General features: G+C 38.6%; 1 protein-coding gene across 1 annotated transcript in view; it reads right to left on the minus strand.

The window, feature by feature from the left end:
* The window catches only part of APEX2 (apurinic/apyrimidinic endodeoxyribonuclease 2), a 56,929-nt gene extending 37,613 nt beyond the window's left edge, over window positions 1-19,316 (minus strand). Inside the window, exons 1-3 of the mRNA XM_053696029.1 lie at window positions 19,226-19,316; window positions 2,448-2,570; window positions 2,207-2,290 (exon numbers count right to left, since the gene is read on the minus strand). Of these exons, the coding sequence (XP_053552004.1) occupies window positions 2,207-2,290; window positions 2,448-2,562 (199 nt within the window). The 5' untranslated portion in view covers window positions 2,563-2,570; window positions 19,226-19,316. The remainder of the gene's footprint in view (window positions 1-2,206; window positions 2,291-2,447; window positions 2,571-19,225) is intronic.
* Window positions 19,317-24,592: the final 5,276 nt, after the last annotated feature.

Genomic DNA, 24,592 nt, shown 5'->3' on the forward strand with positions numbered 1-24,592 from the left:
CAACATCAAATGAACTATTTATATCATTGAGAGTTAGTTTTTTCATTAAAAGGACACATACACTTTGAAAATTCTTTGAAGTATTGGTTTGTATTATTTGTGCACATTTTATTCTATTATTAATTAGTTTGAAACCCACCTTTACCAGCACACGTTCGATTAGAAGTGGTATATTAGAAGCCATCACCAAACACACATCACAATTTGTTAATCAGCTTTGATATTTCATTATATAAATACCTGAAACATTTTCTGCGTCATTTGGATCTTCATTTTCTCATTTTCTAGACAATACCCCTTTAATCCTATACCATTTACACTTTAACTACAATGCATTAGAATACTTTCTTATTGCAGTTGTATGCCTGTGTAATGTCAGACTAGCAAATATATCAGATCAGCAAACGGAAGTGATGTTCCGTCAGCTGTCTGACCGCAAATACTTACCACGCTCCAACATTCCAATCCCAGCATGCCAGAAATTACAATCTACTCATCAGATTAAGTGCATGCAGGCACTCTAATAACATAACACCAACTGGGAGGCTGTATGGGTAATATTGTTTAATTTCAAAGAACTACGGTACCTTTATTTATATCGCTATAATATACAGTTATAACAAGTCAAATTAAAATATTTTTTGATAAATTAATAAACTGAACCTTAAAGAATTAGATGCTGATATTTTTAAATCAGCTTTATTGAGAAAGAAAAATACTAAACAGTACTTTGAAATATATAATGGATTTTGTATTTTTCTTTCTCAATAAAGCTGGTTTAAAAATATCAGTATCTAATTCTTTATGGTCAGTTTATTAATTTATGCGATGACGTGCTGGAGCGCATGCGCAGTGAGTATTTGCAGCCAGAAGGCTGACGGAACGTCACTTCCGTTTGCTGATCTGATTTGTTTGCTAATCTGACAGCACACCTGTTTACCTATGGTGTTTTATTACAAGTCTCGAATTGCTACATGTCATTGTTTTCCTTATCTGTGTCCTTGTTTAGATAATAACTCCTTTGTAACTGGAGACAGCAAACGTAAAAAGATTTCAGTATTTGTTTTATTTATTTTTTGGTCTGCACCAATGCTCTTTTAGGAAAAACATTATTCGTTAAAAAAAATCTACACCCTACTGTAAAGAGCCAATCAGGATGTTAGTCTCGGGACTTGAAAGGGAGCTTGGTATTCTTTGTTGAAGGAGCAGCAATGCGCTACTAGTAACTAGCTTAACAGATCAGTTCAGCCACTAATCAGCAGCTAGGTCCCAGTAGTGCATTGCTGCTCCTGAGCATACCTAGGTATGGTTTTCAACAAAGGATACCAAGTGAGGACATTAAACACTAAATATAATTTATGCACTTCTCTCTAATTATAGGTACTATAAAGCTAAATTTTAACATGGCAGCACCCATGACTAGAGGGACAAGGGAAATAACGTCAATACTGTACTTGTAAAATGTATTTAGTGTTTAATGTCCCTTTAAAGGTGACTGCTCTTGATAAAGAGCATAGCAAGTGCTCATACAGGGATAGATTACGATTAGAGTGCCATTTAGAGCTTCCGCTAGAGCGCTAATTGTGCTAGAAATCTTTTTGGGAGTGTCTGGTTGCGCTCGTATTATGAGTTGAAAGTAAAATGTTTGCGCTCCCTTATTCATAAATACATATTTCTACATATATCTGATGGTATTTTGGTACAATGTATATTTATACCTTTATTTATATGATTATATAAAGATATATATAGGATTATCTATTTAGAAACACTTTTGTATGCAATATTTTTAGAGAATATTTTTTATAAGACAGTATTATGAGTGTTACTACTCTGTCATGTCTTTTTGATGTGTTTTGTGCAACTTTTTATTTTGTGAAACAGTTAACCAGAGCTCTGAGGACACAGTAATGATTCTAGCGTAAATCGCGATTGCGCTCAACTTGTAATATGAACACAATTTAACCTGCGCGCAAATGATTGCGAAAAACCCTTGCGCAATCGTTTGTGCTCCACTCATAATCTAGCTAACAATGTTTATAGCATGTGATAGATAAAACCAATGCCCATATCTGCAACTGAGATTTAATAACTACAACAACAATCATCCCTGTACACAAACCTGCTGAACAGCCCCCCCCCCCCCCAAGCCTGGACCTATTACATCTTACACGTCAGCTCTGCTGTTTGGTGATAATGTGCCTACCTGAGTAGCCGCTTCTCACACGGCAGAAGCTGAAGTAGGAGTTGTAGCCTTCCACTATGGCAGTGGGTTCATCCAGCAGGTCCCCTGAAGACAACAGAAAAGAAACACGTTAGCTTGAGGAATTATCGGGCTACCATGCAGCAGCAGCACAGGTGGCAGTGTCCCTTTAACTACTGGTCTGCTGAACATATATCAGCAAACACTGCATATAGTAAGTGATATCCAATCACAATATACTCACTGGTCACCTTTGTCTCCTGCAAACAGATAATATCGGCATCCAGCGAGTCCAGGACCTCTTTGAGCCCAGCACGAGTTGCTCTTATGCCATTAATATTCCAGCTAACAATCTTCATCCTCCAAGCTGCAATCACACAACAGAATGAGAAACCAGGTCATAGAGAGCTATAGGGTAAAATAAAACCGTACACAAAAGTAAAACTATCTATATATCAGGGATGCTCAGCTTGTTTTAGTTTAAATATTAAAGAAACCCAATTTTCCTTCATGATTCAGATAGAACACACAATTTTAAACAACTATCCAATTTACTTCTATTATCTAACTTGCTTTGCTCTCTTTGAATTCTTGGTTGAAAAGCATATCTAGGTAGGCTCAGGAGCAGCCATGCACTACTGGAAACTAGCTGAACACATTAGGTGAGCCAATGACGAGGCATATATGTGCAGCCACCAATCAGCAGCTAGTTCCAGTAGTGTATTGGTGCTCCTGAGCCTACCTAGGTCTGTAGATTTAGCTTTTTAACAAATAATACCAAGAAAATGAAGCAAATTAGAGAACAGAAATAAACTGGAAAGTTGTTTAAAATCTCATGCTCTATCTGAATCAATAAAGAAAAAGCTTGGGTTTCATGTCCCTTTAAGTTAGCACTGGTTGAGTAATAAGCTTAAATATGCATACAACCTAGGTGTTTTTGTCACTGTAGCACACGGTCAGAGCTATAGTGAGACTACGTTGATGCACTTATCACATCCATGGGAAGAAAATAAAAGTTGCAGTAAATACTTTACTATACATTTTAAACACTGTTTCTGTGCATCTTTATTTATGACTTGAGTGCCAGGTTAGTCAACACTTGTGATCGGCATTTTTGTGTTTTGCATCATGGTTTCCTTTCAAGGCACCTTTTTTGATGCCACTCTTTTGGGTCACTTTTTGCTACATAGGACACACTGGCCCCTTGGCTGACCCATTTGTAATTTAAAGGATGAGTTCCAGTTTGTTTGATTTCCTGAGTTTTACCTTTTGTTTATCTCTGTGGCTTGCTTGATCTGGACTTTGGCTACCAAGACTACAGCTCTGCTTTAAGTAGGTTAATCTCACACTCCAACCTCAGCCTTAGGGACCTATCAGTTACTGTTTAATATTATGTCCCACTGTTTGCAGTACTTTCTAGGATTTAGGTTGGTCAATTTCACATGCCAACCTCAGCCTTTGAGACCTATCAGTTGCTGTTCCATATTATGTCCCGCTGTTTGCAGTACTTTCTAGGATTTAGGTTGGTCAATCTCACATGCCAACCTCAGCCTTAGGGACCTATCAGTTACTGTTTAATATTATGTCCCACTGTTTGCAGTACTTTCTAGGATTTAGGTTGGTCAATTTCACATGCCAACCTCAGCCTTTGAGACCTATCAGTTGCTGTTCCATATTATGTCCCGCTGTTTGCGGTACTTTCTAGGATTTAGGTTGGTCAATCTCACATGCCAACCTCAGCCTTTGAGACCTATCAGTTGCTGTTCCATATTATGTCCCACTGTTCGAGGTACAGTCTGGGATTTAGGTTGGTCAATCTCACATGCCAACCTCAGACTTTGGGTTTTCTATCAGAATGCCAATACTCTTTTTTTAGACATTATTAAAAAAAAAAAAATGTACATTGATTTGTCTGCATATGCTCACAAAGCTGATAAATAGTCAATGGTGACAAAGCCATAGGCATTTTACACATTTTAGAATTTGCAAGGATTGATCAAGCCTTGTGTCAAAAACGAGCTTAGAAAAAAATATTTACTGCTTAAAACTAAAACAAAGAGTCGGTTTGTAAAATTCATATATCCCAAAGGTCCAATAAACAAAACAATTTGAAGGTGTTCACTATTCTTACAATATACACTTTAAAACTAGATCTTCCTGTTCTGAGATGTGCGGTTTAGCATGAAGGGAAGGCACCTCAGCAAGGCTGCCTGAGGCACCTTCAATTCTTTCCAGAATAGATACTCTTGATTGACTGTGAATTCACTTGTTGCTAGCACAGTGCCAGTCAAATACAAATGTTTAAGGAGTGTGCATCTGCAGGCCAGAGGCAGCAGAGTGTGGTAACAGTCCAGTCCAGTTACAGGTGAAGTGCTTAGGAGGGACATCTGCAGTGCAGCGCAAAGGGTCAGATGCAGAGGAGTGTGCCCGCAGCCAGTCCTGAGTCAAGTTACAGGTGAAGTGCTCAGGAGGGACATGTCCAGTGCAGCGCAAAGGGTCAGATGCAGGGGAGTGTGCCCGCAGCCAGTCCTCAGTCAGTAAAGGTGTAGTACTTAGGAGGGACATCTGGAGTGCAGCGCAAAGGGTCAGATGCAGAGGAGTGTGCCCGCAGCCAGTCCTGAGTCAGTACAGGTGTAGTGCTCAGGAGGGACATCTGGAGTGCAGAGTAAAGGGTCAGATGCAGGGGAGTGTGCCCGCAGCCAGTCCTGAGTCAGTAAAGGTGTAGTACTCAGGAGGGACATCTGGAGTGCAGAGTAAAGGGTCAGATGCAGGGGAGTGTGCCCGCAGCCAGTCCTGAGTCAGTAAAGGTGTAGTACTCAGGAGGGACATCTGCAGTGCAGCGCAAAAGGGTCAGATGCAGAGGAGTGTGCCCGCAGCCAGTCCTGAGTCAGTACAGGTGTAGTGCTCAGGAGGGACATCTGCAGTGCAGCGCAAAAGGGTCAGATGCAGAGGAGTGTGCCCGCAGCCAGTCCTGAGTCAGTACAGGTGTAGTGCTCAGGAGGGACATCTGGAGTGCAGAGTAAAGGGTCAGATGCAGGGGAGTGTGCCCGCAGCCAGTCCTGAGTCAGTAAAGGTGTAGTACTCAGGAGGGACATCTGGAGTGCAGAGTAAAGGGTCAGATGCAGGGGAGTGTGCCCGCAGCCAGTCCTGAGTCAGTAAAGGTGTAGTACTCAGGAGGGACATCTGGAGTGCAGAGTAAAGGGTCAGATGCAGGGGAGTGTGCCCGCAGCCAGTCCTGAGTCAGTACAGGTGTAGTACTCAGGAGGGACATCTGGAGTGCAGAGTAAAGGGTCAGATGCAGGGGAGTGTGCCCGCAGCCAGTCCTGAGTCAGTAAAGGTGTAGTACTCAGGAGGGACATCTGCAGTGCAGAGTAAAGGGTCAGATGCAGAGGAGTGTGCCCGCAGCCAGTCCTGAGTCAGTACAGGTGTAGTACTCGGGAGGGACATCTGGAGTGCAGAGTAAAGGGTCAGATGCAGGGGAGTGTGCCCGCAGCCAGTCATGAGTCAGTACAGGTGTAGTACTTAGGAGGGACATCTGGAGTGCAGAGTAAAGGGTCAGATGCAGGAGAGTGTGCCCGCAGCCAGTCCTGAGTCAGTAAAGGTGTAGTACTTAGGTGGGACATCTGGAGTGCAGTGCAAAGGGTCAGATGCAGGGAAGTGTGCCCGCAGCCAGTCCTGAGTCAGTACAGGTGTAGTGCTCAGGAGGGACATCTGGAGTGCAGTGCAAAGGGTCAGATGCAGGGGAGTGTGCCAGCAGCCAGTCCTGAGTCAGTACAGGTGTAGTGCTCAGGAGGGACATCTGCAGTGCAGCGCAAAGGGTCAGATGCAGAGGAGTGTGCCCGCAGCCAGTCCTGAGTCAGTAAAGGTGTAGTGCTCAGGAGGGACATCTGGAGTGAAGTGCAAACTGTAAGATGATTCGGAATTCTGTGATCTTCGTGTATTGCACTTTTACACTGATATCTCCAGCTCTGTGGCCATATTCGGAATTTGTTTTGCAAACAAATTAGAGCTGCAACAACTAATCGTCATAATCGATTATGAAAATAGTTGTCAACGAATCTCATAATCGATTAGTTGGTTTGCAATTAGTTGGTCTGTGCACAACACCAACTGCTTCACTCCAATGAACTCCTGCATTGTGTTTTTATGGTTATGTCCTTAGCCTAAAGGACGACTACTTTTCACTTTTTCAGGACAGTATACGTTTACAACTACCCCTGGCTTATGTGCAACCCAGATATAATAGTCATCATTGGGATTGTTTATATTAAATCTGGTGATTTGGAGCTATGCTTTGCATGATATAGTGCTGAGCTTGTTATTTACACCTAGCCCTAGATTGATGGGAGTTATTTAAATTGATGTGCACTATTATCTGTTTCCACAATTATTAGCGTATTGCTTGCTATTGCTGATTATATGTACTGTATAAATAAATGTGTAAGGCTTTGTCCTGTTATTTATATATAGTCCTTAGCACTTTTGAATTGTTTTTATTGTTGTTTTATATTTTTCATAAATTGTGATAATATGTACCAGATTCAACCTTTATAAGTATATATCTGTTATTTTTAGAGCGGACTAGATATTTTCCCCTAACATTATAGCTGGTTATGTACCATTGCATATAGATATTCAAGATCATTTTTGTTAGAATAAAGTCAAGGGTTGCTTTCTTGAGGTCCCTTGCCAAGGTAAAAAAAAAAAACCTTTGCATTGGTGAAGAGCTAACGAAGATAAATATCCCACTTTGGTGAAATTAGCAAAACCCTACTTATGCTTCTCAGGCATCTCAACACCATCTGAGTGCCTTTTCTCTGCTGCAGGAAATATAGCTGCAAACAGAGAACCAGCCTTAGCCAGAAGCATGTGGACATGTAAAGATTTTTGCATTTCAATGCAAAGTTTCTGAAAGAGTGAATAATGTTATTAACAGTGATAGTCTAACTCTTTCTAGTTCTACCTCTTTTCAAACAGTTTTTGGTTTTGTTTAATTATAAAACTGTTCTATGCTGCTTAAAAATTGGACAAACAGTTGTTTAATTGTAAGTTTTAGTCTGAAGTTTATATTAGTAACACTAAGTATGTGGATTTTATTTAAAATATAGAAAACAATTATATTCTTTTTTTATCAGATTAGTCGATTAATCGAAAAAATAATCTGCCAATTAATTGATTATGAAAATAATCGTTAGTTGCAGCCCTAAAACAAATGCAGAAACCAAATATTCTCCCATGCCTAGTACACAGTACCAGACACAGATGAGCCATTTAACATGTTTTCACTGCTTTCCTCATAGAAGGAAGCCCGACATTCTCAGTCATCCAAAAGCTTTGGCCAATGAACATGAATATTTTATTAATAATAATATATAATGGTGCCTGTCTAAAAGTGCCTACTGACAGTTTTTCCTCCCCCTAACAATGGAGTAAAAGGTCATTAACACTAGCAGTTTACCTTCTACTAATTCTGCAAGTAACGGCAGCTATATATATCTATATAATTGATTCTGGTGTGGGAAATGGAAAGAGAAGTATGTAGGGCAGCAGGCAAAATAGTGATGTGACAGCCTTCATGGGGGGCAGGGGCGTGACAGAAGATGGCTAACGGAATAATACAGTAATAATGTGTACGGCTCTAACACGTGCATTCTGTTCCATTTAAGTCAGCACAAATGCACAAGTCGTAGGATAGCAATCCCTTGGGAGGAGAAAGGTGAAACAATAACAAATGTAGGTTTTAAAAATATCTAATCATACACAGAAGCACTCACATTTAAAAACGAAATTTATGCTTACCTGATAAATGTATTTATTTCTTGACACGGTGAGTCCACGGATCATCTAATTACTATTGGGAATATCACTCCTGCCCAGCAGGAGGCGGCAAAGAGCACCACAGCAAAGCTGTTAAATATCACCTCCCTTCCCTCCAACCCCAGTCATTCGACCGAAGTAAAAGGAGATAAAGGAAGCAACAAGGTGCAGAGGTGTCCGAAGTTTATAACATATAAAAAAAAACTGTCTTTAAGAAAACAGGGCGGGCCGTGGACTCACGGTGTCAAGAAAGAAATAAATTTATCAGGTAAGCATAAATTTTGTTTTCTTTCTAATGACACGGTGAGTCCACGGATTATCTAATTACTATTGGGAATCAATACCCAAGCTAGAGGACACAGATGATAAAGGAGGAACAAGACAGGGAACCTAAACGGAAGGCACCACTGCTTGAAGAACCTTTCTCCCAAAAGAAGCCTCAGCCGAGGCAAAAGTATCAAATTTATAGAATTTAGAAAAAGTGCGAAGAGAGGACCAAGTTGCGGCCTTGCAAATCTGTTCCACAGAAGCTTCATTTTTGAATGCCCAGGAAGAGGAAACAGCCCTTGTAGAATGAGCCGTATTTCTCTCAGGAGGCTGCTGTCCAGCAGTTTCATAGGCCAAGCGAATGATACTCTTGAGCCAGAAAGAAAGAGAAGTAGCCGTATCTTTCTGCCCCTTCCGTTTCCCAGAGAAAACCACAAACAAAGCAGAAGACTGACGAAAATCCTTAGTCGCTTGTAAAAAGAATATCAATAGAATTTCAATGCACGCACCACGTCTAGGTTGTGCAGCAGACGTTCCTTCCGAGTCCATGTCCCCTGAGCCTTTAGAGAGCCCCAGACTGCTCCCCATCCCAGTAGGTTGGCGTCCGTTGTCACAATCACCCAGGTGGGTCTGCGGAAACAGGTTCCCTGGGAGAGATGATCCTGAGACAACCACCAAAGAAGAGAATCCCTTGTCTCCTAATGTAATCGTGGAGACAGATTTGCATAATCTCTGTTCCACTGCCTCAGCATGCATAACTGCAGTTGTCTGTGGTGGAAATGGGCAAACGGAATGATGTCCATGGCAGCTACCATCAGACCGATCACTTCCATACATTGAGCCACTGATGGCCGAGAAGTGGACTGAAGCGCCAGACAAGAATCGAAAATCTTTAATTTCCTGACTTCTGTCAGAAATATTTTCATTGATAGAGAATCTATTATGGTTCCCAAGAACACTACCTTTGTAGTTGGAACTAAGGAACTCTTTTCCAAATTCACCTTCTATCCGTGAGATCGCAGGAAGGATAACAACATCTCCATGTGGGAGTTTGCTTGTTGAAAGGATGGCGCCTGAACCAGAATGTCGTCCAGATAAGGCGCCACTGCAATGCCCCGCAACTGGAGCACCACCAACAGGGATCCCAGAACCTTTGAAAAAATTCTGGGAGCTGTGGCAAGGCCGAAAGGAAGAGCCACAAACTGGAAGTGTTTGTCTAGAAATACAAACCTCAGAAACTTGTGATGATCCCTGTGGATGGGAACATGCAGGTACGCGTCCTTTAAATCTACCGTTGTCATAAATTGACCTTCTTGAACCAAGGGAAGAATGGAACGAATAGTTTCCATCTTGAAGGACGGTACTCTGAGGAATTTGTTTAGACTTTTGAGATCTAAAATTGGTCTGAAGGTTCCCTCTTTTTTGGGAACCATGAATAGATTGGAGTAAAACCCCAGACCCTGTTCCTGCATTGGAACAGGAACCATCACTCCCAGGTCGGAAAGGTCCCGAACACAGTGTAAGAACACCTCTCTTTTTATCTGGTCTACAGATAACCTTGAAAGCAGAAACCTGCCCCTGGGAGGAAAGGTCTTGAATTCTAGTTTGTATCCCTGGGACACGATGTCCACCGTCCAGGGATCCTGAACATCCCGAACCCAAGCCTGAGCGAAGAAAGAAAGTCTGCCCCCCACAAGATCCGGTCCGGATCGGGGGCAGTCCCTTCATGCTGACTTTGAGTCAATTGCGGGCTTCTTAGATTGCTTTCCCTTGTTCCAAGACTGGTTGGACCTCCAGGAAGGCTTGGACTGTTCCTGCTTGGGAGAGGAGGGCTTACCCTTGAAGTTTCGAAAGGAACGAAAATTACTCTGCCGTCCTTTCTGCTTATTCCTCTTATCCTGAGGGAGGAAATGACCCTTTCCTCCCGTAATGTCAGAAATAATTTCCGCCAATCCCTGCCGAAACAAGGTCTTACCCTTGTAAGGAATTGCCAAAAAGCTTAGACTTAGACGACACATCCGCAGACCAGGATTTTAACCATAAGGCTCTGCGGGCAAGTATTGCAAACCCGGAAATCATTGCTCCCAGCTTAATAACCTGTATGGAACCATCCGTAATAAAGGAATTGGCCAACTTAAGGGCCTTGATGCTATCCTGGATTTCTTCTAGGGGAGTGTCTATCCGAATAGAATCAGACAATGCATCAAACCAGTATGCCGTCGCACTAGTGACAGTAGCAATACACACCGCAGGTTGCCATTGTAAACCCTGGTGTACATACATCTTCTTGAGCAACACCTCCAACTTATTATCCATTGGATCTTTAAAGGAACAACTATCCTCTATGGGAATAGTGGCCTCTTAGCTAAAGTGGAAATTGCCCCTTCCACCTTAGGGGCTGTCTGCCAAGACTCCTTGATAGAGTCTGCTATAGGAAACATTTTCTTAAATATAGAGGATGGAGAAAAGGGGATACCCGGTCTCTCCCATTCCTTAGCAATAATCTCTGTAGCTCGATCTGGTACAGGGAAAACCTCCACCATGGAAGGTACATAAAAGTACTTGTTTAGTTTACTAGACTTCTTAGGATTGACTACGACAGTAGTGTCGGAGTCGTCCAGGGTAGCCAAAACCTCCTTAAGTAACAAACGGAGGTGTTCGAGCTTAAACCTGAAAGATACAACTTCAGTATCAGCAGAAGGAATTGCACTGTCTGAGATTTCACCCTCAGATGCTACCGAAGTATCTTCCTCGTCAGATTTCTAGGAAGAGACATTCGGAATAGCCACGACTGTGTCAGCAACCTTACTCACTAATTGTTTACATTTCCTCTCTGGCTTTCCCTGCAGCATGGGAAAAGCAGACAACGCATCAGATACCGCTGAGGACATGAGGGAAGTGATGTCTTGCAACGTAACTCCAGGTAGAGTAAGCGCAGGGCACTGGCTGTATGGACGATAAATTTTCGGACGCTTGAGGAGAAAGCTGCGGCATTATCTTGAACATTGTCAGAAGACTCCTGAACAGCATCCGCCTTAGACAATGTTGGCTCAGGAAAAAGTCTATCCCTGTAATGCAAAGTTCTCTCAATACATGAGGAACAGAAAGGGATTGATGGTTCCACATTAGCATCAAAACATTAAGAACAGGGCCTCTTGGTCCATATTTATTCACCAATAAACAGAATAAATAGATAAACAAACGGATATTTTATTTAGAAAAAAATGTTACTGTTCCTTTAAATTTTAAAAAGAAACTGCTTTATTTTTCTGCAATAAAAATAATAAAGTATCCCAAAAAACACTCCGGACAACCTCTACACCTCAGCTTAGCTTTGCTGAGGTGCTTACCTGCCTGACTGCAAACGGAGTGAATATTCTGCTAGATAAACCGGACTCAACCTCTATTTTTCTTTAAATTGTAGACCGGTAACTGCAACGCTGCTATATCTGTGACAAAGCTATTTCTCCGCTCCGGAACACAGGAAATGTAGGAGGAAAAAGGCACGCAACAGAAATTGCTGCCTCAGCTAACTCCGCCCATCGTGGGCGTTACAACTTTAACCTCCCGTTCGGCTAAATGTATTACTAAAGCCGTTGGGAGTGAAGTAACAACAAAACCACCACCTACTGAGCCATAAGTCTCCTCGTCCCCAGTGCCTGCTATTGCTGCCATTAATAAATCAATCCTCCTCGCAATAGGCGAATGTCTCTTGTCCCACAATCGTATTTTTAAGTGCCATCCTTTTATTTTCTGCAATGTGTCCCAAAAAAAAAATAAAGTTAGCACGCACCTTTAGACTTCTGCCAGGCAGCACGGCAGCTCACTAGGTTTAAGAGGCCAGTTCCCTCACATGGACCTGTGGATAAAAACAAAGACTGAGTAATCTTACTCAGGCTTGCACGGTTAGGGCAGCATTAAATACAGTGTAGCACTGTATGTATGTTTTTGTTTGTGTGTATATGTGTAGCACTGTATGTATGTTTTTGTGTGTATATGTGCAGCACTGTATGTTTTTGTTTGTGTGTATGTGTAGCACTGTATGTATGTTTTTGTTTGTATGTATATGTGTAGCACTGTATGTATGTTTTTGTTTGTATGTATATGTGTAGCACTGTATGTATGTTTTTGTTTGTGTGTATATTTGTAGCACTGTATGTATGTTTTTGTTTGTGTGTATATGTGTAGCACTGTATGTTTTTGTTTGTGTATATGTGCAGCACTGTATGTTTTTGTTTGTGTGTATATGTGTAGCACTGTATGTATGTTTTTGTTTGTGTATATGTGCAGCACTGTATGTATGTTTTTGTTTGTGTATATGTGCAGCACTGTATGTATGTTTTTGTTTGTGTGTATATGTGCAGCACTGTATGTTTTTGTTTGTGTGTATGTGTAACACTGTATGTTTTTGTTTGTGTGTATGTGTAACACTGTATGTTTGTTTGTGTGTATATTTGTAGCACTGTATGTATGTTTTTGTTTGTGTGTATATTTGTAGCACTGTATGTATGTTTGTTTGTATATGTGCAGCACTGTATGTATGTTTTTGTTTGTGTGTATATGTGCAGCACTGTATGTATGTTTTTGTTTGTGTGTATATGTGCAGCACTGTATGTTTTTGTTTGTGTGTATGTGTAGCACTGTATGTTTTTGTTTGTGTGTATGTGTAGCACTGTATGTTTGTTTGTGTGTATATTTGTAGCACTGTATGTATGTTTTTGTTTATATTTGTAGCACTGTATGTATGTTTTTGTTTGTGTGTATATTTGTAGCACTGTATGTATGTTTTTGTTTGTGTGTATATTTGTAGCACTGTATGTATGTTTTTGTTTGTGTGTATATGTGTAGCACTGTATGTATGTTTTTGTTTGTGTGTATATGTGTAGCACTGTATGTATGTTTTTGTTTGTGTGTATGTGTAGCACTGTATGTTTTTGTTTGTGTGTATATGTGTAGCACTGTATTATGTTTTTGTTTGTGTATATGTGTAGCACTGTATGTATGTTTTTGTTTGTGAGTATATGTGTAGCACTGTATGTATGTTTTTGTTTGTGTGTATATGTGCAGCACTGTATGTATGTTTTTGTTTGTGAGTATATGTGTAGCACTGTATGTATGTTTTTGTTTGTGTATATGTGTAGCACTGTATGTATGTTTTTGTTTGTGAGTATATGTGTAGCACTGTATGTATGTTTTTGTTTGTGTGTATGTGTAGCACTGTATGTTTTTGTTTGTGTGTATATGTGTAGCACTGTACGTTTTTGTTTGTGTGTATATTTGTAGCACTGTATGTATGTTTTTGTTTGTGTGTATATGTGTAGCACTGTATGTATGTTTTTATTTGTGTATATGTGTAGCACTGTATGTATGTTTTTATTTGTGTATATGTGTAGCACTGTATGTATGTTTTTATTTGTGTATGTGTGTAGCACTGTATGTATGTTTTTATTTGTGTATATAAGTGTAGCACTGTATGTATGTTTTTATTTGTGTGTATGTGTAGCACTGTATGTATGTTTTTGTTTGTGTATATGTGTAGCACTGTATGTATGTTTTTATTTGTGTGTATGTGTAGCACTGTATGTATGTTTTTGTTTGTGTGTATATGTGTAGCACTGTATGTATGTTTTTGTTTGTGTGTATATGTGCAGCACTGTATGTATGTTTTTGTTTGTGTGTGTATGTGTAGCACTGTATGTATGTTTTTGTTTGTGTATATGTGTAGCACTGTATGTATGTTTTTATTTGTGTGTATGTGTAGCACTTTATGTATGTTTTTGTTTGTGTATATGTGTAGCACTGTATGTATGTTTTTATTTGTGTGTATATGTGTAGCACTGTATGTATGTTTTTATTTGTGTGTATATGTGTAGCACTGTATGTATGTTTTTGTTTGTGTGTATGTGTAGCACTGTATGTATGTTTTTATTTGTGTGTATATGTGTAGCACTGTATGTATGTTTTTATTTGTGTGTATATGTGTAGCACTGTATGTATGTTTTTGTTTGTGTATATGTGTAGCACTGTATGTATGTTTTTATTTGTGTGTATGTGTAGCACTGTATGTATGTTTTTGTTTGTGTGTATATGTGTAGCACTGTATGTATGTTTTTGTTTGTGTGTATATTTGTAGCACTGTATGTATGTTTTTGTTTGTGTATGTATGTGTAGCACTGTATGTATGTTTTTGTTTGTGTGTATATTTGTAGCACTGTATGTTTTTGTTTGTGTGTATGTGTAGCACTGTATGTATGTTTTTATTTGTGTATATGTGTAGCACTGTATGTATGTTTTTGTGTGTATGTGTAGCACTGTATGTATGTTTTTATTTGTGTGTATGTGTAGCAATGTATGTATGTTTTTGTTTGTGTGTATATGTGTAGCACTGTATGTATGTTTTTGTTTGTGTGTATATGTGTAGCACTGTATGTATGTTTTTGTTTGTGTGTATGTGTAGCACTGTATGTATGTTTTTATTTGTGTATATGTGTAGCACTGTATGTATGTTTTTGTTTGTGTATATGTGTAGCACTGTATGTATGTTTTTGTTTGTGTGTATGTGTAGCACTGTATGTATGTTTTTATTTGTGTATATGTGTAGCACTGTATGTATGTTTTTATTTGTGTATGTGTAGCACTGTATGTATGTTTTTATTTGTGTATATGTGTAGCACTGTATGTATGTTTTTGTTTGTGTATATGTGTAGCACTGTATGTATGTTTTTATTTGTGTGTATGTGTAGCACTGTATGTATGTTTTTATTTGTGTGTATATGTGTAGCACTGTATGTATGTTTTTATTTGTGTATATGTGTAGCACTGTATGTATGTTTTTATTTGTGTATATGTGTAGCACTGTATGTATGTTTTTATTTGTGTATATGTGTAGCACTGTATGTATGTTTTTATGTGTGTATATAAGTGTAGCACTGTATGTATGTTTTTATTTGTGTGTATATGTGTAGCACTGTATGTATGTTTTTATTTGTGTGTATATGTGTAGCACTGTATGTATGTTTTTATTTGTGTGTATATGTGTAGCACTGTATGTATGTTTTTGTTTGTGTGTATGTGTAGCACTGTATGTATGTTTTTATTTGTGTATATGTGTAGCACTGTATGTATGTTTTTGTGTATGTGTAGCACTGTATGTATGTTTTTATTTGTGTGTATATGTGTAGCACTGTATGTATGTTTTTGTTTGTGTATATGTGTAGCACTGTATGTATGTTTTTATTTGTGTGTATATGTGTAGCACTGTATGTATGTTTTTGTTTGTGTGTATATGTGTAGCACTGTATGTATGTTTTTGTTTGTGTGTATATGTGTAGCACTGTATGTATGTTTTTGTTTGTGTGTATATGTGTAGCACTGTATGTATGTTTTTGTTTGTGTGTATATGTGTAGCACTGTATGTATGTTTTTGTTTGTGTGTATATGTGTAGCACTGTATGTATGTTTTTGTTTGTGTGTATATGTGTAGCACTGTATGTATGTTTTTGTTTGTGTGTATATGTGTAGCACTGTATGTATGTTTTTGTTTGTGTGTATATTTGTAGCACTGTATGTTTTTGTTTGTGTGTATGTGTAGCACTGTATGTATGTTTTTATTTGTGTGTATGTGTAGCACTGTATGTATGTTTTTATTTGTGTATATGTGTAGCACTGTATGTATGTTTTTGTTTGTGTGTATGTGTAGCACTGTATGTATGTTTTTATTTGTGTGTATGTGTAGCACTGTATGTATGTTTTTGTTTGTGTGTATATTTGTAGCACTGTATGTTTTTATTTGTGTATATGTGTAGCACTGTATGTATGTTTTTGTTTGTGTGTATGTGTAGCACTGTATGTATGTTTTTTATTTGTGTGTATGTGTAGCACTGTATGTATGTTTTTGTTTGTGTGTATGTGTAGCACTGTATGTATGTTTTTATTTGTGTATATGTGTAGCACTGTATGTATGTTTTTATTTGTGTGTATGTGTAGCACTGTATGTATGTTTTTATTTGTGTATATGTGTAGCACTGTATGTATGTTTTTATTTGTGTATATGTGTAGCACTGTATGTATGTTTTTATTTGTGTATATGTGTAGCACTGTATGTATGTTTTTATTTGTGTGTATGTGTAGCACTGTATGTATGTTTTTATTTGTGTGTATGTGTAGCACTGTATGTATGTTTTTATTTGTGTGTATGTGTAGCACTGTATGTATGTTTTTGTTTGTGTGTATGTGTAGCACTGTATGTATGTTTTTATTTGTGTATATGTGTAGCACTGTATGTATGTTTTTGTTTGTGTGTATGTGTAGCACTGTATGTATGTTTTTGTTTGTGTGTGTATGTGTAGCACTGTATGTATGTTTTTGTTTGTGTATATGTGTAGCACTGTATGTATGTTTTTATTTGTGTGTATGTGTAGCACTGTATGTATGTTTTTATTTGTGTGTATGTGTAGCACTGTATGTATGTTTTTATTTGTGTGTATGTGTAGCACTGTATGTATGTTTTTGTTTGTGTGTATATGTGTAGCACTGTATGTATGTTTTTGTTTGTGTGTGTATGTGTAGCACTGTATGTATGTTTTTATTTGTGTGTATGTGTAGCACTGTATGTATGTTTTTGTTTGTGTGTATATGTGTAGCACTGTATGTATGTTTTTATTTGTGTGTATATGTGTAGCACTGTATGTATGTTTTTGTTTGTGTGTATGTGTAGCACTGTATGTATGTTTTTGTTTGTGTGTATGTGTAGCACTGTATGTATGTTTGTGTGTATATAAGTGTAGCACTGTATGTATGTTTGTGTGTATATAAGTGTAGCACTGTATGTATGTTTGTGTGTATATAAGTGTAGCACTATATGTATGTTTGTGTGTATATAAGTGTAGCACTGTATGTATGTTTTTGTTTGTATGTATGTGTAGCACTGTATGTGTGTTTTTGTTTGTGTGTGTATGTGTAGCACTGTATGTATGTTTTTGTTTGTGTGTATGTGTAGCACTGTATGTATGTTTTTATTTGTGTGTATATGTGTAGCACTGTATGTATGTTTTTGTTTGTGTGTGTATGTGTAGCACTGTATGTATGTTTTTGTTTGTGTGTGTATGTGTAGCACTGTATGTATGTTTTTGTTTGTGTATATGTGTAGCACTGTATGTATGTTTTTGTTTGTGTATATGTGTAGCACTGTATGTATGTTTTTGTTTGTGTGTATATGTGTAGCACTGTATGTATGTTTTTGTTTGTGTGTATATGTGTAGCACTGTATGTATGTTTTTGTTTGTGTATATGTGTAGCACTGTATGTATGTTTTTGTTTGTGTATATGTGTAGCACTGTATGTATGTTTTTGTTTGTGTATATGTGTAGCACTGTATGTATGTTTTTATTTGTGTGTATATGTGTAGCACTGTATGTTTTTGTTTGTGTATATGTGTAGCACTGTATGTATGTTTTTGTTTGTGTGTGTATGTGTAGCACTGTATGTATGTTTTTGTTTGTGTATGTGTAGCACTGTATGTATGTTTTTGTTTGTGTATATGTGTAGCACTGTATGTTTTTGTTTGTGTGTATGTGTAGCACTGTATGTTTTTGTTTGTGTATATGTGTAGCACTGTATGTATGTTTTTGTTTGTGTATATGTGTAGCACTGTATGTTTTTGTTTGTGTGTATGTGTAGCACTGTATGTTTTTGTTTGTGTATGTATGTGTAGCACTGTATGTATGTTTTTGTTTGTGTATATGTGTAGCACTGTATGTTTTTGTTTGTGTATATGTGTAGCACTGTATGTATGTTTTTGTTTGTGTGTGTATGTGTAGCACTGTATGTTTTTCTATGTGTAGTAGCACTGTACTGTATGTTCGTTCTTATGCATATGTGTGTGGCACTGTATGTTCGTTCTTATGCATACGTGTGTGGCACTGTATGTTCGTTCTTATGCATACGTGTGTGGCACTGTATGTTCGTTCTTATGCATACGTGTGTGGCACTGTATGTTTGTTCTTATGCATACGTGTGTGGCACTGTATGTTTGTTCTTATGCATACGTGTGTGGCACTGTATGTTCGTTCTTATGCATATGTGTGGCACTGTATGTTTGTTCTTATGCATATGTGTGGCACTGTATGTTTGTTCTAATACATGTGTTCATGTGTAGCACTTACACACCCTGGCTATGTTTTCCTGGACACTTATGAGTTAAACATGCTGCAGGGTATACAGAGGGATACATGAATTGCACCCCTGGACAGCACTATGTATGTTTCTCCCTGCATATCCTGCAGCATGTTTAACTGATAAGTGTCTAGGAAAACATGGCCGAGGTTGTATCCCTAGTAGCACTGTATGTATGAACTTGTGTTTGTAGCACTAGAAGTATTCAGGTTATTTATTATTTTAGCGTATTTTATTCCCTATTGCAGAATCAACCATTTTACATTACCAGACATTTCTATATCACGATTTATAATTGCCAGATGATTTCTACACAATGTTGCAACAGACATTCTTGTATAAGTGAAACTGATCTGCTGTTAGGGCACTTCTTGACATACTGAATGGAATCAGTTTTGCTATTAACCCCTGCAATGCCAATATTAATTTCCCTGCAATTTTCTCCTTTACCCATAAGTACAATCGCTACATTAACCCTTTAATTACAGCAAATGACATTTCTCCTGTGTAGTCTCGTATGGCCTATGCTCAGTATTAAGCAAATTGCACACAGTTATATGAGGTACTGTGGAACTTTTGTGTAATAGTTAAAAAAAAATAAAAAATAATGTAGGACACAACTGAAGTCATGAAAGGGTTAATTCTGTGCACTTAGTTGTAACTGTGTAGCACTAAATGTACGCACTATTACATGTGTGTAGCACTTTATGTATGTACTTATACGTGTGTGGTTAGTTATGTGTGTACCCGCCTCCCTGTCATTACCGAGCAGTCACCACTCAAACACCAGCACTGATTTCCCGCCACTTCACACCGTTGCGTCAATCATCATGCGACCGCGGCCTTTAGATATGACGTAAAACAGTGGGTGGTCGCTATTAGTGGTGCGCGAGGTGAAATGATGATGTCACTGGGTATCGAGAGCGTGCGGCGCAGAATGACAGCTTTGATCACTATAGCTGTCACACAGGACTGGAATGTCACTTACTCACGTGACATAGCTATTAGCGCGCAGATATATCAATCATAATAATAACACATACAGGGCTAAAGAAGAAAATACAAATATTACTATAATAACACATACATGAACACACAGGCTACCGTGACACACAAATAGGGCTAAAGTGTCACATAATGGTCATAGGGAAACATACACACAGAGGGCTAAAGTGTCACATATATGGTCATAGGGAAACATACACACAGAGGGCTAAAGTGTCACACATGGTCATAGGGTAACATATACACACTGAGGGCTAAAGTGTCGCTTATATGGTCATAGGGAAACATGCACACAGAGGGCTAAAGTGTCACACATGGTCATAGGGTAACATATACACACTGAGGGCTAAAGTGTCGCTTATATGGTCATAGGGAAACATGCACACAGAGGGCTAAAGTGTCACATATATAGTCATAGGGAAACATACACACAGAGGGCTAAAGTGTCAAATATATAGTTATAGGGAAACACATACACACAGAGGGCTAAAGTGTCACATATATAGTCATAGGGAAACATACACACAGAGGGCTAAAGTGTCAAATATATAGTTATAGGGAAACACATACACACAGAGGGCTAAAGTGTCACATATATAGTCATAGGGAAACATACACACAGAGGGCTAAAGTGTCAAATATATAGTTATAGGGAAACACATACACACAGAGGGCTAAAGTGTCACATATATACTATCATAGGGAAACATACACACAGAGGGCTAAAGTGTCAAATATATAGTTATAGGGAAACACATACACACAGAGGGCTAAAGTGTCACATATATAGTCATAGGGAAACATACACACAGAGGGCTAAAGTGTCAAATATATAGTTATAGGGAAACACATACACACAGAGGGCTAAAGTGTCACATATATAGTCATAGGGAAACATATACACACAGAGGGCTAAAGTGTCACATATATAGGCATAGGTAAACATACACACAGAGGGCTAAAGTGTCACATATATAGTCATAGGGAAACATATACACACAGAGGGCTAAAGTGTCACATATATAGGCATAGGTAAACATACACACAGAGGGCTAAAGTGTCACATATATAGTCATAGGGAAACATATACACACAGAGGGTTAAAGTGTCAAATATATAGTCATAGGTAAACATACACACAGAGGGCTAAAGTGTCACATATATAGTCATAGGTAAACATACACACAGAGGGCTAAAGTGTCACACATGGTCATAGGGAAACATATACACACAGAGGGCTAAAGTGTCACATATATGGTCATAGGGAAACATATACACACAGAGGGCTAAAGTGTCATATATAGTCTTAGGGAAACATACACACAGAGGGCTAAAGTGTCACATATATAGTCATAGGGAAACATACACACAGGGCTAAAGTGTCACATATATGGTCATAGGGAAACATATACACACAGAGGGCTAAAGTGTCACATATATAGTCATAGGGAAACATACACACAGAGGGCTAAAGTGTCACATATATGGTCATAGGGAAACATATACACACAGAGGGCTAAAGTGTCACATATATAGTCATAGGGAAACATACACACAGAGGGCTAAAGTGTCACATATATGGTCATAGGGAAACATATACACACAGAGGGCTAAAGTGTCACACATATGGTCATAGGGAAACACATTCACACAGAGGGCTAAAGTGTCACATATATGGTCACAGGGAAACATATACACACAAAGGGCTAAAGTGTCACATATATGGTCATAGGGAAACGCATACACACAGAGGGCTAAAGTGTCACATATATGGTCATAGGGAAACACATACACACAGAGGGCTAAAGTGTCACATATATGGTCATAGGGAAACACAAACACACAGAGGGCTAAAGTGTCACATATATGGTCATAGGGAAACACATACACACAGAGGGCTAAAGTGTCACATATATGGTCATAGGGAAACACACACAGAGGGCTAAAGTGTCACATATATGGTCATAGGGAAACATACACACAGAGGGCTAAAGTGTCACATATATAGTCATAGGGAAACACACAAACAGAGGGCTAAAGTGTCACACATATGGTCATAGGGAAACATACACACAGAGGGCTAAAGTGTCACATATATGGTCATAGTGAAACACATACACACTGAGGGCTAAAGTGTCACATATATGGTCATAGGGAAACATACACACAGAGGGCTAAAGTGTCACATATATAGTCATAGGGAAACACAAACAGAGGGCTAAAGTGTCACACATATGTTCATAGGGAAACATACACACAAAGGGCTAAAGTGTCACATATATGGTCATAGGGAAACATACACACAGAGGGCTAACGTGTCACATATATGGTCATAGGGAAACACATACACACAGAGGGCTAAAGTGTCACATATATGGTCATAGGGAAACATACACACAGAGGGCTAAAGTGTCACATATATAGTCATAGGGAAACACAAACAGAGGGCTAAAGTGTCACACATATGGTCATAGGGAAACATACACACAAAGGGCTAAAGTGTCACATATATAGTCATAGGGAAACACATACACAGAGGGCTAAAGTGTCACATATATGGTCATAGGGAAACAAACACACAGAGGGCTAAAGTGTCACATATATAGTCATAGGGAAACATACACACAGAGGGATAAAGTGTCACATATATGGTCATAGGGAAACATACACACAAAGGGCTAAAGTGTCACATATATGGTCATAGGGAAACACATACACAGAGGGCTAAAGTGTCACATATATGGTCATAGGGAAACACACACACAGATGGCTAAAGTGTCACACATATGGGCATAGGGAAACGCACACAGATGGCTAAAGTGTCACATATATGGTCATAGGGAAACATAAACACAGAGGGCTAAAGTGTCACACATATGGTCATAGGGAAACATATACACACAGAGGGCTAAAGTGTCACATATATAGTCATAGGGAAACATACACACAGAGGGCTAAAGTGTCAAATATATAGTTATAGGGAAACACATACACACAGAGGGCTAAAGTGTCACATATATGGTCATAGGGAAACACATACACACAAAGGGCTAAAGTGTCACATATATGGTCATAGGGAAACATACACACAGAGGGCTAAAGTGTCACATATATGGTCATAGGGAAACAAACACACAGAGGGCTAAAGTGTCACATATATAGTCATAGGGAAACATACACACAGAGGGATAAAGTGTCACATATATGGTCATAGGGAAACATATACACACAAAGGGCTAAAGTGTCACATATATGGTCATAGGGAAACACATACACAGAGGGCTTAAGTGTCACATATATGGTCATAGGGAAACATAAACACAGAGGGCTAAAGTGTCACACATACGGTCATAGGGAAACATATACACACAGAGGGCTAAAGTGTCACATATATAGTCATAGGGAAACATACACACAGAGGGCTAAAGTGTCAAATATATAGTCATAGGGAAACACATACACACAGAGGGCTAAAGTGTCACATATATGGTCATAGGGAAACACATACACACAAAGGGCTAAAGTGTCACATATATGGTCATAGGGAAACATACACACAGAGGGCTAAAGTGTCACACATATGGTCATAGGGAAACACACAGAGGGCTAAAGTGTCACACATATGGTCATAGGGAAACACACACAGAGGGCTAAAGTGTCACATATTTGGTCATAGTGAAACATACACACATAGGGCTAAAGTGTCACATATATGGTCATAGGGAAACATACACACAGAGGGCTAAAGTGTCACACATATGGTCATAGGGAAACATACACACATAGGGCTAAAGTGTCACATATATGGTCATAGGGAAACATACACACAGAGGGCTAAAGTGTCGCCTATATGGATATAGTGGCACACACAGGTCTATTCAGATATACACATATGACTAAAGCACTGGTTTTCAAACCTGTCCTCAGGCCTCCCCAACAGGAAAGATTTTCAAGATTACCTTGGGGGAGAGCAGGTAAATCCTCAAAATCTGGCCTGTTAGGGAGGCCTGCGGATAGGTTTGAAAAAACAGTGGACTAAAGTGACACATATACTGATAAAAACATATGGCTATAGTGTCATGTAAACACACAAGGCTAAGTGACACATATACTGATAAAAACATATGGCTATAGTGTCATGTAAACACACAAGGCTAAGTGACACATATACTGATAAAAACATATGGCTATAGTGTCATGTAAACACACAAGGCTAAGTGACACATATACTGATAAAAACATATGGCTATAGTGTCATGTAAACACACAAGGCTAAGTGACACATATACTGATAAAAACATATGGCTATAGTGTCATGTAAACACACAAGGCTAAGTGACACATATACTGATAAAAACATATGGCTATAGTGTCATGTAAACACACAAGGCTAAGTGACATATACTGATAAAAACATATGGCTATAGTGTCATGTAAACACACAAGGCTAAGTGACACATATACTGATAAAAACATATGGCTATAGTGTCATGTAAACACACAAGGCTAAGTGACACATATACTGATAAAAACATATGGCTATAGTGTCATGTAAACACACAAGGCTAAGTGACACATATACTGATAAAAACATATGGCTATAGTGTCATGTAAACACACAAGGCTAAGTGACACATATACTGATAAAAACATATGGCTATAGTGTCATGTAAACACACAAGGCTAAGTGACACATATACTGATAAAAACATATGGCTATAGTGTCATGTAAACACACAAGGCTAAGTGACACATATACTGATAAAAACATATGGCTATAGTGTCATGTAAACACACAAGGCTAAGTGACACATATACTGATAAAAACATATGGCTATAGTGTCATGTAAACACACAAGGCTAAGTGACACATATACTGATAAAAACATATGGCTATAGTGTCATGTAAACACACAAGGCTAAGTGACACATATACTGATAAAAACATATGGCTATAGTGTCATGTAAACACACAAGGCTAAGTGACACATATACTGATAAAAACATATGGCTATAGTGTCATGTAAACACACAAGGCTAAGTGACACATATACTGATAAAAACATATGGCTATAGTGTCATGTAAACACACAAGGCTAAGTGACACATATACTGATAAAAAACTAA

This window comes from Bombina bombina, chromosome 12 (assembly GCF_027579735.1).
Source record: "Bombina bombina isolate aBomBom1 chromosome 12, aBomBom1.pri, whole genome shotgun sequence".
Lineage (NCBI taxonomy): Eukaryota > Metazoa > Chordata > Amphibia > Anura > Bombinatoridae > Bombina > Bombina bombina.